Source organism: Leptonychotes weddellii, chromosome 7, assembly GCF_054177405.1.
Source record: "Leptonychotes weddellii isolate Sample4059 chromosome 7, ASM5417740v2, whole genome shotgun sequence".
Taxonomy (NCBI): domain Eukaryota; kingdom Metazoa; phylum Chordata; class Mammalia; order Carnivora; family Phocidae; genus Leptonychotes; species Leptonychotes weddellii.
Genome location: NC_138375.1, coordinates 41,288,783 through 41,304,620, shown reverse-complemented (window position 1 = coordinate 41,304,620; position 15,838 = coordinate 41,288,783). Strand labels below are relative to the sequence as shown.

The window sequence follows — 15,838 nt, the reverse complement described above, 5'->3', positions numbered from 1 at the left end:
TTTGCAAAGACGCATAAGCTGAACACCAGCAGTACATTGCACTCACCAGATTTGCAAGGATGTAGTGGTAGCCGATGCCGTTCTTCTCCAGCTTTATGATCTACAAAACACAACGGGAAGGGATTCATCAATCAGATTTGCAATTAAAGCTACAACAGCAATAATAATAGCAACTAACACCGAGTGCTTACAATGTGCCCCGTCCTATCCTAAGTACTCAAATTATAATATTACAGCCATTCAGCGATGGTGGCATTATGGATACCCTCATTTTACAGATGAGGAATTGAGGCATGGAGAGATTAAATAAGCTCCCTAAGGTTACCCACCTATTAAGTGGCAGATGCAGGACTTGAAATCAGTTTTATCTGATACTAGGGGTAGAGGAGTGTTATCCTAACCCCCCAAATTCAGATGAAATGCTCATTTCACTGCTTCTTCCATAAAGCCTTTCCCTGGATGGAGATTCTTTCCTGGTGTGAATCTTATGCTGTGTTGAATTCCCTGCCACTAAAATGACAATATCTGCTGCTTGGATGGATGGATGGATGGGTGTGGGTGGATGGGTCAGATAGGTAGGTTCTTGACCTTCAGGTCCTTGCATGAACCATATTCAGATCTGGTTCCTTCTTTCCCTGAATATTGTGCCTTCTTCCCTAAACTAGTTGGATACCCAGGAATTAACAGACCATTCAACCTGGAAGTTAGAAGGGAATGTCAGGATCAGATGGTCCAACCTTCCACTGTACAGATGGGATGTTCAGGCCTAGAGAGGAGAAATGATTTGCCTAGATCCTGTGGCAGTGCCAAGACAGGAACCCGACTATTGTTGAGTCTTTGTATGTAACACCAAATTATGGTTAATCATTAAGAGCCAGGATCCCCCCAAACCCCTCCATCCTCAATGTGCAGACTTTTGTAATCATTGTGGGCAGGAAAAATATTTGTGGAATGAATTATCCAGAGGTTTGCTCAGGCAGCCAGACACACCACCCAAGGAACAGCTAAGAGCATAGGCCTTGGTTTAGCCCTAGCTCAGCCTGCAAGTTAACTTGATCTATTTCTTTATTTTTTAATCATGAAATTGGGGTTAGTACATTCTGCTCAGTGCCTCTCCTCCACTCTTACAAGAAGGCATAGAACATATGAGAAGCACTTGGGCTTCTTGTCTAACTGAATAAATTTTCAAGGTTATTAAAATCCACATTCAGACATCTACTTAATTGGATGTATGTGCATAGCGGCTCACATATATATATATATTTTTAATGTAGGGAATAATTAAATGCAAGCACACTCAACGAATGCTCTGAAACAGTGGTTAGATTGTGAAATTCCAGGACACAGAGCTCAAATACTATTGGGATGATAGTTTTATTAATAATTCTTCATTACTTTTCCATCTTTTTGTCAAACGGTTTGCTGCCCTTTCAATAATAAGATACCTTCACCAAAAACCTATTTAGCTTCTAATAAACATAAAACAGCAAATAAGAGATCTTTCAAAACCTACCACATTTAGGCAATGGATAAGAATAGTCTCTGCAAGATGAAATTACAGATTGAAACATAAGAAACAGATGAAATTGATGACTTTGGGTTAATAAAAATTAGCAATTTCATACGGTTCAACATAATGCCAACCTTCCCACCCATTTTTTTCACCTACCAACGCATTGCTCTCTCTTCCCTCCTTTCCTACCTTCTTTTCACAAACATTTATTAAGTGCTTATTCTGTATTGAGCACTATGCTGTGGATACAGTGGGAAGTGAGACATGCATGGTCCTAGCTTCCCTGGAGGTCCCACTTTACTGGGATAAGACCCACACTAAACAGATGAAGAGGTGAATGCCCCAGGGTTACAAACTGAGAGAGGTGTTATAAAGGTACTGTATGATTTCATGTGGAGCCCATAGCCTTGCTCACCCTATTCCTCAAAGCTCATTTCCACTGGGCTGCCTTAATTCATAATCCTTGTGTCTGGAATGTCCTTTTCCATTCTTTTGGATTATTCATAACCTTTATGGCTGAGCTCGAATCCCAACTACTCTGTAAAACCTTCTCTGGTTAATTAATGCAACCATCAGGTATTTATTGAACAGGGACAATATGCCGAGCACTATGCTATGTGCTCGGGACAACCTGTGGCCATGTGAGGCAGGGTCCTCGTGCCCTCTCTAAGCTGAACTGATGTTTTAGTAGGGAGACAGATGGTAAATATATAAACAGATAAATGAATAAGATTTCAGCAAGTGAGAAGCACTATGAAGACAGTAAAGCAGGGTGATGTGATGGATGGCCTAATCCTGGTCTCTCTCATCTTTAACTCATTCTGAACTTAATGACTGTACTATATAATTTGGTGTCTAATATATTGACAAAGCATTATATTCTAATAACCCTGTTCCTTGCTCACAAACCTTTACTGACTCTCCACTGATTCTCTATGGAATAAACCCTAAACTCCTTAGAATTATTTCCAAGGATAGTCTCAATCATGTGACAGTCACTGTCTCCCAGTAGACACGTGGCATCCTCGCTAAGCCAACCTATGAACGCCAGCCCTCACATGCCCTCCGGGCCTCCCTACATGCCCTTCTCTCCCGCTTAATGGCTCTTATCCAGCCAATGACTACCTGTAAATATTCAGAGCTATCTCACATTTGGGATCTTTTCTAGAGCCTTCATTGATTCCCTATTCTTTCCAGGCACTCAAAATTATTGATTGAATACCTACAAGGTACCAAACACTGTTTAAGGCACTGTGAATACCACAAAGAAGAAAATAAAGCAAAAATCCTTGCCCTCATAATGCTGGTATTCTAGTTGGGGGGCTGGAGACAGAGACAGGCAATTCCCTACCTGGCATTGAGAATCCCTATCTCCCACCTTAGGTTAGGCAGGACATTTGTATTAGACCAAAAAGATCCCAATTCAAGTGTTCTATTGTTTAGAATGATGTCAAGATGTCAGGCTATAAGCCATTAGATGTAAATTCGAGACTCATCACTGTTACCAACTAGTTTTCTGAACCCAAGGCAAGTCAACCAATGTGACCATCAGTTATCCCATCTGTAAAATGTGAATGCATGTGGTAAATCAAGTGATCTGTAAGATCCATTCAGCTCTTTGGTCTTGCTTTTCAAATGAGAAGAATCCAAAAGTTAAGAGTTAATATACTACATCTAAGATGCCCACACAAACAAGTCACTTCCTTACAAAACTTAAGTTTGTCTTTTGACAGAGGAAGTGGCTAGAGACAACAGAGGCTGAAAAGTTACATTTTTAGGAAGGTTGGGCCCCACTGTCAGACTAAGATGGGTTTGACTTCTTGCTTTTCTAACATGCTAGCTGTGAAATCCCAGGCAAGTATAGTCCCTTGTTTCTTCATTTATAAATTAGGGGACATGATAGAAGTGGTTTTATAGAGTAGATGTGAAGATGAGGTAGCGTGATGCATGGGAAGGACTTGGCATGGTGTCTGGTATATGGCAAGAGCACAGAAAATGGTAGCACCAGTTACTGTCTACTACAGAACAACAAAGGCCTAGTCATCAGTCTGTTAAGAATACCTAATTATCATTCAGTACTTCTTCCAACTGCTATCTCATCCAATCTTTTTCTCAGCTCTGTAGAACAGGGGCCATCATTCCTATTTTACAGATGAGAACACTTATGACCAAAGAGGGAAGTGACTCAAGAAGGTAGTACTAGGTGGTGCTAGAAATAGTAAAACTAGGCAAAGGCTTACATATATCACTTTCTGTGGGGCAGGCTCTGTTCTAAGTGCTTTACATGAATAGATTGTTTTAACTCTCACAGGAGCCCTCTGAAGAAAGCTATAATTATTATTATGCCCATTTCACAGATCAGGAATCTGAGACAAGAAAGATTAAAAACCCGGCCGTAGGTCATGGAGGTAGTAAAGACTAGAGCTGGGGTTTAACTCGCAGCCAGTCTGGCTGCAGGGTTTCTGTGCTTAACCATTACCCTATACTGCCTTGTTTAACTAGCATTCAAATCCCTTGAGTCCAGCCCAGAGAATGCCCATCTCATGGGAACAATTTTTTCTGGTTTCTCTTTCCAAGAGGGAAGGCCAGATCCATACTTTGTGGAGTAGAACACATACTTAAAGCCTTAAACAATCCCTGATTTTCAAAATCTCCCCTGTTCTGTTGCTGAGGCCTCTGAGTAGTTGCTGAGCTGGTGGCGAGATTCCAGGTGGGGGTCCCAGGGTCTTGAAAGGCCATCAACAAGCTCTGTACCTAAAGCTACCATCTGTACTTATACAGCACTGTTAAAGGATGATTGCCAAATCTACTTTCTTGCTAGTTCACCTGGATACACAGTGTAAGTTTGTCAAAAAGACAAGAGATCAACACAAAGGCCTGCTACTTGTGAAGTGGGTACGTGCTCTCATTCTGAGAATGGGAAGAACCATGGCTTAGAGACCTCTGGCCAAAAAACTGTTGAGGTTACAGTGCCCTTTCACAGAATGTACAATCAGTGGATTTCTCATACACATGAGTGTATTTAAGGAAACAGTAGAGAGGTGCTTGCTGCTTCCCTGAACTCTTAAAACAGGGCAGTGGGCTGGATGGATGAGATGCCAATGGCTAGACCAGTGAGTAACGGAACTCAGAGCTGAACCCAGGAATCTGGCTCTATATATAGCCTGTGTTCCCCATGTGATGGTACTTCACAAACTCTAAAATGCAATGCAATCTGCTTTTTCACTATAAAGGGAAACCCTGGAGGTAAGTTTTTGGTCAACTGATCTGAGAACCATTTGAACCCCTAGGTCCAGTCTCCCATTGTTTGTGCTATTTTAGAAAAATTCAGATTTAAAATGTATAAATTACAGAAGGTGGGGAAGAAGTCACCTTCTCATCTAGTCAAGCGCTCTCTTTGTAACACCAAGGGGCAAAAGGCCATCTGGCTCCCTCTTGAACTCCTGCCCTCACCCATTCTGAGCCTTTGCTGCATGCACTACCTGGCCCAAGATGGCATTGAGGCGTTCTGATTCACAGTCCACAACCACTAGCCTCTCCTTTTTCTTTTCCAGGTCCTGAAAGAGCATCCGGTATCCCTCCTCTGTGGTGGTTAAAATGTTGACTGCTGTCACCTGCCAGTTCTTCTCGGCAGCTGTGTCCAGGACTTTCTGCAGGACGGACAGACCTTGAAATTGGGTAAGACGGAGAAGTGGCAATCAGGATACGCAGGTACCAACCCGCCTCCACTCGGCACCCACCTCCCTTGTCTCCCCCCACCGGCTCCTCTACCACGTTCAGCTCAGCTTTCTCCCACCGTAGCAAGTCAGAGCTCACTGAAGGCAGACAGCAGGTCTCTTTTGGGCTTCTGTTTCTAGAACTTAGCCAGCAATAGTGTTAGTGATTAAAAATATAACCAAAGGCTCAAATCCTGAAGATACAATATATTGGTTAAGTGACCCTGTAAAGACTACTTACCTTCTTCAAACTTTAGTTTCTTTAATGGTAAAATGGTGGTGTTAATAATGCCTACCTCATGGTATCATCATGAGGATTAAATAAGGATGTCTGATACATGGCAAGGGTTTTATAAATAGTATTGGGCATTTAGTAGCTGCTTATTAAATGTGTGCCAACCTGACATCTAAATAGGCACCTAATAACTCTCAAATTTATGGATGTTCAGTACCTGATACTTTGCCTCTTCCATAGTAGGTATCTAATCAGTGTGTATTGAATTAAATTATTCTCTTCTGATTTATAGTTAAATGATAGAGGAGCCCATTACTCAGTGCAGCTTTGTTTCATCTTTGAGACATAAATGGTGTCTCAGTTTCCTGCTGCTGCTGTAACAAATCACCACAAACTCATTGGTCTAAAACAACACACATTTATCATCTTATATTGCCACAGGTCAGTTTGAAATGAATCTCCTTGAGCTAAAATCAATGTGTCAGTGGGGCTGTGTTGCTCTCTGGAGGTTCTAGAGGAGAAGATTTTCTTGCCTTTCCAACTTCTCGAGGCTGCTTGCATTCCTTGGTTTATGGCCCCTTCCGACTTCAAAACCAACAGTGACTGGTCAAGTCTTTCACACATCACCCTCTGACACTGACTCTTCTGCCTCCAGCTTCCACACTGAAGAACGCCTGTGATTACACTGGGCCCAGGTAAAGAATCCAAGATGATCTGTCTAAGGTCAAGGGATTAGCAGTGTATATTCCATCTGTAACCTTAATCCCTCTTGCCATTGAATATAACACATTTCCAGGTTCCAGAAATTCTCAGAACAGAGACATCTTTGGGGGGGAAGATGGAGGTCATTTTTCTGCCTACTTCAGATGGTTGTTTCACTCTTGCATTATTAATCAATCTTTTGTACATATATCATTTGTTTCCTTGTAACCCTGCTAATCCCTCCCACAGTGACCAGTATGATGCCTGGCCTCAAGAATCATCTCTAGATTGATGCTGTTATGCCTTTTTTTTTCTTTTTAAAAAAATTTATTTAAATTCAATTAGCCAACATATAGTACATCATCAGTTTTTGATGTAGTGTTTAATGATTAATTAGTCATGCGTAACACCCAGTGCTCATCATATCACGTGCCCTCCTTAATGCCCGTCACCCAGTTACCCCATCCCCCCACCCACCTCCCTTTCCCCACCGTCAGTTTGTTTCCCAGAGTCAAGAGTCTCTCATGGTTTGTCTCTCTGATTTCTTCCCATTCAGTTTTCCTTCTCTTCCCCTATGATCCTCTGTGCTATTACTTATATTCCATATATGAGTGAAACCATATGATAATTGTCTTTCTCTGATTGACGTATTTCACTTAGCATAATACCCTCCAGTTCCCTGCATGTCGATGTAAATGGTAGGTATTCATCTTTTCTGATGGCTGAGTAATATTCCATTGTATATATGAGCCACATCTTTTTTAGTCATTCATCTGTTGAAGGGCATCTTGGCTCCTTCCACAGTTTGGTTATTGTGGACATTGCTGCTATGAACATTGGGGTGCAGGTGCCCCTTCTTTTCACTATGTCTGTATCTTTGAGGTAAATATCCAGTAGTGCAATTGCTGGGTCGTATGGTAGCTCTATTTTCAACTTCTTGAGGAACCTCCATACTGTTTTCCAAAGTGGCTGCACTGCTTGCATTCCCACCAAAAGTGTAGGAGGGTTCCCCTTTCTCCACATCCTCACCAACATTTTTCTTCCCTGTCTTGTTAATTTTTGCCATTCTAACTGGTGTAAGGTGGTATCTCCTTGTGGTTTTGATTTGTATTTCCCCGATGCCAAGTGATGTGGAACATTTTTTTCTCCGATGCCAAATGATATGGAACATTTTTTCATGTGTCTGTCTCCTTTGGAGAAGTATGCCTTCTTATCTTTGTTTCTTTTTCAATGCAAGCTATTTGGTGTGCTTACACCTCACATTGACTGCAAGTTTACTATGTGTCTAGCACTATTCTACTAGCTTTCTTGTTTTCAATTTATTTAATCCTATGAGGTACATCTCATATGCAGATACGAAAATTGAGGCTCAGAGAGATTTAGTCATTGGCCCAAGGTCACATAGATAGCAAATGGCAGAGATCTGAGCTCAGATTTCTGAGACAGACAGAGTCCTTTAAGAGCATGGGTGTTTCTGCCAACCACAGAAGTGATTCTCTATAATCAAAGTTACATTTTTCTGGGTTCTGGGAAGTAGGTTTGCCACTTTGAGGCCTCAAGCTTCAGTATGCTGTAAAGCTGTCCTGAAAAAGCCCTTCTATGGGTATAATCCTCACAATGACTGCTATTTGAGAAGGAAAATCCTCAAAATAAGGAGAGGGGAGGGAAAATTGAAGAAAGCAGAGGGTTTCTGGTCTCTTCTGCTGGCTCCTCCTCATTGAATAATGCTTGTTTAACACTGCCCCCCAAAATTGATCTCACAAGCCTCCTACTCTAAAGTCTTCTAGTCCTTCCTGTAAAACTAGGCCTTCCTGCAAATAAAACCTCCCCTTCACTCAGGGCAAAACTCCTCTGCCTCAGTTTCCAGACCTTGCATAATCCATTTATTTATTTATACCAATAATGACTCAGTTCTGATGACTATTTAGTATTCAAGGGAAAGGTAGGAGAGTACAGTACAACCACCACAGGCATTAGAAAAAAGAGGATAGTTCCCATTTCAGAATTAGGGAATAGAGTGTTTGAGCAGGCTGCAAAAGAAAGGGAGGATTCACATATGTAGATCTGGAAAAGCAAGTGCATTCCAGAAAAGAGGAACAGCATGAAAGATGCAGAGAAGAAAAAAAGCAAAGGAAACATTTGGAAAACATGATGTAAAATTCAAAATGTAAGTGGAAGCACAATTAGAAGGGTAGGGAGAGGTGGTGATGATGATGGTGATGATGATGATAGCTAACATATATGGAAGACTCTGAGCACTTATGTCCCATGCACTGACAGGAACTTTCTAGTCATCTCATTCAATCCTCACAGCAACTTTAGGAGTCAGAAATTAGGTTTATCTTATTACAGAGATGAGGGAATGAAGGCATAGAAAATCTTAGCCTCAACATAAATGGTCAAACTGAGGCATAAAAGAACTTGCCCAAAGACAAAGAGCTGGAGAGGATAAGACATAGAATTTAGATCCAGATCTGTCTGACCCTAGAGTCTGTGCTCCTGACAACTACACTGTGAGCCATGGGTCATTCAAAGGAGGCCCTTAGGTTTTGAGTCTGGACTCAGGAGCCATGGAAGCTTGGTGAGCTGTAGAGTGGCATGGTGTGTTAAGGGGATTATTCTCTCAAAGGATGTGTTTCCACTCTGTGAGTTGGAGATTAGCCACTGAGAAATCAGTCCATAGAAATAATGCATTTCTGGATCATTCCCCCCATGCTTTTCAATGAGGCAGGGAGGCATCATTCTCCTTCCTGCTGGCAATTTTCTCTCTATCTCTCAACAGTCTCCCTCCCCTAACCCTTGGCTTACCCCGGTCGGCATCATAAATGTAGACAAATTTCTGCCACTTGTAATGGTCGATGATGCTGATAAGAGCATCCTGCAGCTCAGGGCGCAGCTGAAGGACGAACTGATTGGAGGTGTCAACGGGAAAGCTCGGTGTAATGAAGCAGACATGGAGGGCCCCACAGAAGGAGGTCAGCATGTTGACAGTTCTCCGTTCATAAAACCCAAAGATGGCGTAGACTCCTTTGGAGAACTGGGAACAGACTGGAGGAGGAGAAGAGAAGGATTAATAGAAGATGCTGCAAGGAAGCTGGTAGATGGCTCCAAAACTAATCCATCCACTAGTTCATCCATCCCAACTCATCATCCTTCCTTTCATCTATCATCTGGCCATCCACCCATCCAACCAATCTATCCATCCATCCTTCCAACTTACCAGTCTAATCCAACTGTCCATCCATTTTACCTATCTGTGCATCCCACTCACCCATCCATCTGTCTGACCTAATGTTTAGGAGGCACCAATTCCATGCCAGATGTTATCATGCTTACCAATTATAAATATACACAAACTATTTTCATATGTTCTCTTACTTTATCTGTGCAACGACCTTCTTAATGTAGAAGAGGGATGAATGAGTCATTTTTTTAAAGGGAGAAACTAAGGCTCAGAAAGTTACTGAACATGTCTAAGATGGCACAGCTAGGGCATATCTGAATTGGGTAGACATCTTAACCTCAATCCAGTCATCTTTCCATGACACTGCCCATCACTTTAAGGCAAAGCATTAAAAGTTGTTATAGGAAGAAGGTCTATCAGCTTGCTGCTCACACATGTTTAGAAAATAAGTGTTGATATTCTCAGTCTACCCTTAGCTTTCAGTGTACATTTCTCTGCCGATGTTCACTTTGTGTTTGTACATCCTGCTAGCTGATTTTTCAGGCCCCCCAGTGTATCAGACATAGTAATAGTTTAGCTGTGTAAACATCCCCATGGGAGCCATTTTGTAAGATCCCAGTGCAGTTACCAATCCCGGTGTATGGTTTATTACATGCTGGTTAGAACATAATATTAAAAAACCAAAGTCACAGGGCCAAACCCCAGGCCAAACCTCAGTAAAATTTATAATATGCTCTGTATGGTATTTTTAGGTTTTCTTCTCCCTCTGCCGTGATGAAATATTATCCTGTGGGATATGAATCTTATATTCTACATCTATTCCCTCATGTCAGTTAGCTACTAAACTCATTTTAGGATGAGGGTTCATTGTCTTTGCCCCAGTGAAGTAGGTGACCCACCCTAAAGCCATCTCCAAGGCGTGAAATTACCCTGCTCATATGGACTGTGAGATGAATCATTCTCATCACAGTAACAGTATTTTCAGGTACTTTGCAGTCCTTTCACATATATTAGACTGTTCAGTTCTCATTACAACCCTGTGACTTTGGTATTACCAGTTTTTTTTTGTTTTTTTTTTTTTAAAGATGAAAAAAGCTAGTACTCTTAGACCGTCTGTTCTCTTTAGCACATCACCTGCTTCCATGACACTACATTACCTTGTATGTGGGGGTCTCAAATTATCCTATATAAGCATCACCCAAACGTGTTCCATAAAACATTAGTCCCACAAAATGCTCCTTAAAAAAGAAAAGACTTCTTTGGCCAAATAGATTTGGGAAATGGTGTATACCTTGTCTGCATCTTGGAGGTAACTATTGCATACCAGTTGCATAAAAGGTTGTGAGGAATCCTGTTCAACTTTAACCCAGATTTTGTCAAGTCCGTACGTCCCCAGGATTCTTTGTTGGCGAATACTTTTAACATGTTATTGAAGATCCTCTGGGCTGTGCTGCACTGAAGAATGCAACTAACCACCGGTACCCAGTTGTCTATTGTGAGTCTCAGTTCCCATTCAGTCCCTAGAGCTAATGGGCTTAAAAGATCATCTCTTAAAGATTGCAACTGAACTGTACAAGTCATCTGTCTGATTCCCACTGAAAACCAGAATACTGTCTACAGGAAACTGGGCTGGTACATTAACATCTGCTTGCATACCTGCAGTTACTGGGCACTCATGACCTCTCTAGATGCCCAGTCCACTGACCGATGACTCTTTGAGACCAGAATCTCATGGAATGGCTGCTCTTAATCCATTCCATAGCCCTCCTGGTATCTGAAGGTTGTTCTCATGGACTCTAGGCTTATGGCATATGGTTTTCAGCAGTGAAATCCCTTCTCCACCCGAAGCAAGAGGGATCTTTTTAATTAACAAAAGCAAAAACAAAACAAGACAAACAAAACACGATTTCCCTTCCTTGTACAAAAGCTCTCAAAAGTTTTGAGGTTTCTCATTGCACACAGGAAGCCTCTGACCATAACTCAGAGCCCGAATGACCAGCGCCCCAGACCCCTCCCACCTCACACCCCTCTCCTTGCTCCCTGCTGTGGCCACAGGGACCTTGGTAGCTGTTCTCCAGGGCTCTGAGCTCACTGTGCCCTGAGACTGCGGCCGCTGCTCCCTTCCTCTACCTGCAGGCTCTTCCCTTACCTGTTTGCGATGATCACTCCTTTTTTCTTCTCTTTTTTTAAAATTTAAATTCCATTAGCCAACACATAGTACATTGTTAGTTTCAGACGTGGATTTCAATAATTCATCAGTTGTGTATAACACCCAGTGCTCATTGCATCACTCCTTTTCGGCAGTTGTATCTCAGCTCAAATCTCACCCCCTCAAAGGGCCTTCCTTCATCACCTCTTCTTGGTAGTGACTCCCCTCACCTGCCTCCCCACACCTGCCTCTCTGTCACATCACACTATCTTATTTCCCAGACTTTCCTATTATCTGAAACCACTTCCTTTTTTTGCTTGTTTATATCTGCTTGGGTCAGTGTTAATCCTGGAAAACAGGGGTTTCACTTGTGCCCCAAAGCCAGCATAGTGCCTGGGACACGGTAGGGCAAATGAGTATTTACTGAATGAGTGCATGATAAATGTTTGATAAGAGGGTCCACATGACTTAAGGTATGAGGGGGAGCTGGGCCCAAACAGAGATGACTACTGGGTCACCCTGGATCTCCGGCTCCTCTAAAGTAGCTATTTATCCTTTCCCACTCAGACTGTTTTCTCTTTCACCCTAATGAGGACAGTCTATCTGTTCGCAGCAGACAATAGGCATTGTCTTTAAAATATCTATTGTAATTGCCAGAATCAAGATTTCTATAAGTATGGATTTCTCCACCAGGAAGCATACATTGTATATTATTCTCCCTATGTTAAATATAGATTTGTCAAAAAGCACAATCCATCTTTCTAAGTGAAGTGTATAGAGGGAGCATATAAACCCGTTAAAATATTATAATATGCTCTGTACGGCATTTTTAGGATTTCTTCTCCCTCCGCTGTGATGAAATATTATCCTGTGGGATATGAATCTTATATTCTACATCTATTCCCTCATGTCATCCACTCGGTTTCACACCTTCAGCTGGGCCTCTGCGGCCCTCATGGCTGGTGTTTCTTGCTAGAATTTAGAAGCAAAGGAGGAAAGGAGGAGATGGAGGTGTAAGAAATAGGAGTTGGTGCACGTGATCAAATCCTTAGACACACAAGAGGCCAGGAATTTTTCCCTCTCAAATGATCTCCCTATTTTCCCTCTTCAAATTTATCTTCCCTTAACTGAGTGCTTTATCCTCTAAGGCTAGGAGGGTACATTTACCCACAGCTCCCTAAAAGAACATGGCTTGGAGGTAGCTTGGCCTGGATTTACGTGAGTGGACCTTGACCCTCAGAATTGCTTGGCATCTGACCTGCAAGCTAGCTCCTCATTTTGACCAAGCAGGAGCGGCCACAGAGAGAGAGAGACAGAGAGACAGAGAGATAGAGAGACATGCAGAGACAGAGAAAGAGAGAGAGAGAGAGATTGAGAGAGAGGCACTCTGTAGCCCAAGGCCTGTGGAGAATGCAGTCATTGGTTAAATATTGAGAAATACATTTAGTAGTTGTAGGGCATTTCTTTGAATCTGTCATAGTAAATATTCAATCAGAACAGATAAGGTGGTCTTGTTAGAAAAAAAAAAAAAAAGGACTAAACTAGATGCCAAAAGACCCAGAGGGTTCTTCTGGGTTTTATCATAACACAGCAGTTATGTGACCTTGAGCAAATCACACGTTTTCCCTGGGCTTCAGTTTTCCCATCTGTAAAATCAGGGTTTGAACTCTGTAATATGTAACATCCCTTCAGGAGCCAACATCCTAGATTCTATTCTAATTCACTCAAACATGTTTACCGATTGACAACACTATAGTTATTTGCTGGTCAAACTTTTAGCAACCCCCAGAAGCAGGTATAGGCTCTCAGTTCTTGGATCTGATTGTAGCAAACTCCTAGCACTAAACCTAGATGCATCCAGAGCCTTGAGTTTTATGTAAGAATCAATTCTAACCTGCTGTATGAGTTGGTTACACCATAGAGAGTGAGAGGAGGCAAATCGGAAAAGGGGCTGGAGGTGGGGACTGCACGGTCATGTACAGCAAGCAGGAGGAAGAAGTGGGCACCTTCAGAAGCAGAACTCTGCCGGGCACTGCTCTCTCTCAGACTCACTCTGTTGTTGAATCAGAGTAGGCTGGACTGTGCGTGGTACCCTCCACTCAAGACAGCAGTGGTGCATAAAATGTCTCCGACAGTAATAATTAGGAGCTGACATTTGAGCACTTACAAGGACATTCCCTTACATTGACTCCCTTCCTCCTATGAGGCACGTTACAAGGGGGAAAGTGAGGCCCAGGACTGGTACAAGGCCCAGCTGAGATCTGAGCTCCACCAGTCTGATCACAGGGCTTGAGCTCTTCACCTCTATGATGTGCTGTCCCTTCCTCCCCAGAAAGTTTGGTAAAAAACAGTCTTGGTACCTGGGTCAGCTTCAGTTTCTTTTTTTTTTTTTTAAGATTTTATTTATTTATTTGCGAGAGAGAGAATGAGAGACAGAGAGCACGAGAGGGAGGAGGGTCAGAGGGAGAAGCAGACTCCCCGCCGAGCAGGGAGCCCGATGTGGGGCTCGATCCCAGGACCCTGTGATCATGACCTGAGCCGAAGGCAGATGCTGAACGACAGCCACCCAGGCACCCCAGAAAATTTGCCACATTTTCTTTTTTTTTTTTTTTAAGATTTTACTTATTTATTTGAGAGAGAGAGAATGAGAGACAGAGAGCAGGAGAGGGAGAAGCAGACTCCCTGCCGAGCAGGGAGCCCGATGCGGGACTCGATCCCGGGACTCCAGGATCATGACCTGAGCCGAAGGCAGTCGCTTAACCGACTGAGCCACCCAGGCGCCCTCAGCTTCAGTTTCTAGAAAATCCTCTCATCTCACACATGCCTTCCTCTGACACAGATAAAGGTGTATTATTGGACTAGGGTCTATGGATATTAAAATAAAACAAAACTGGGTGATGTGCTCGATGCATCTCCCTGTCAACTCTGGAAATCAGGAAAAGCATATATACACATAATCTGTTCTCCATCCGTCTGTCCTTCCGCCCATCCATCCACCACTGGACATCTAACATCCACCGCTCGTTAGGCAGTGGAGATGCACTGGCGTACGAGATAAGCCCTGACATCAAAGATGGTTACCTTGACCATGGGAGAGCCCGACAACTAAGTAGGTGGTAACACTTCAGTATGAGCACTGTGGCAGGGACGAGTTCAAGCCTTAGGCAGGGACACCTAACTCTAGCCTTTGGGGACCTCAAAGAAGGCTTCCAAGAGGAGGTGCCAGCGTGGATGCTGACAGATAAGCAGGAATCAGCCTGGAGAGGGGGCATGGTGCTGTTGCACATGCATGAAGGGCATCTGGGGGTGGGGGGAAGGCACAGCATAGCGAACAGTCAATGGCATTGTAGCAGCGTTGTTGGGTGACAGATGGCAGCTACATTTGTGTTGAGACAGCAGAATGTACAGAGAAGTTGAATCACTATGTTGCACACCTAAAAATAATGTAACAGTGTGTGTCAACTATATCCAAATTAAAAATATATATATATATATTAAAAAATATATTTCAGGTAGAAAGAACAGCCATCGCAAAGATCTGGCAAAGAGAGAAGACACAGCATGTTCAGGGAACCTGGCCAGAGTGTCAGATTCCGAGGTCTCTGCCTCCAAGAAGATTCAGTAACAGAATGTGTCCAACAATCAGAGCGAGTAAAAAATGAGGCCAGGAATTCCCTTCTGGGGAGGTAGGAGGGCAGGACTGGCAAAGGCAGGAAAACCCAAGCACAGTGCAGGCTGCCCAAGTCCGTCCTTGGTTCACTCAAACCTCTGATAATCACTCCTGCTTATGGTACCATCCACTTAGTATCAATAAATCCCCCAGCCCTGGGTATTGCCCTGACAGCTCTCTCCCAGGCAGGGAACTCCTGTATCAGCAACTCCTTTTTATTGTCACTTCATTTAAGGCTTCTCACACTGACATTTCTCCTTGGCTCCTGGCTTCAGTCCCTGGAAATGTGGCAGCCTCATTGTAAATAGTGGATAATGCGATGACAGGACAGTTTCCTTTGGGGGGGGGGGGTTGAAAGTGTGTGTAGCAGGGTGCAGGACCTTTAGATATTCACCCTCCTCCCTGAATAATTGTATCTTTATTGGTGGGAATGGCATTCTTGATCTGACTCTAACCTTGTGATATCAAATGTGTTTTATTTTTGTCACTCAGAGGACAGTAAGAATGCCCCTCCATCCCTTTATACTGTCTTGCATCCAAGATCTAATACTGACGTGCCATGAATTACCATAATAGATATAAATTGTCCCCATCCCCTCTAAACAACATCAGTTATTTAAGATTCTGAGACATGTCCAGAACTTCCCTGTTATTTACTAGACAAAACCT

The 15,838-nt window shown here is 42.9% G+C and overlaps 1 protein-coding gene across 2 annotated transcripts in view; it reads right to left on the bottom strand.

Moving 5' to 3' along the window:
- GRIA1 (glutamate ionotropic receptor AMPA type subunit 1) overlaps nt 1-15,838 on the bottom strand; it is a 297,774-nt gene that overhangs the window by 134,968 nt on the left and 146,968 nt on the right. For both annotated transcript variants that reach the window (XM_081826209.1, XM_081826208.1), the window contains exons 3-5: nt 8,975-9,214; nt 4,996-5,180; nt 47-100 (exon numbers count right to left, since the gene is read on the bottom strand). In XM_081826209.1, the coding sequence (XP_081682335.1) occupies nt 47-100; nt 4,996-5,180; nt 8,975-9,214 (479 nt within the window). The remainder of the gene's footprint in view (nt 1-46; nt 101-4,995; nt 5,181-8,974; nt 9,215-15,838) is intronic.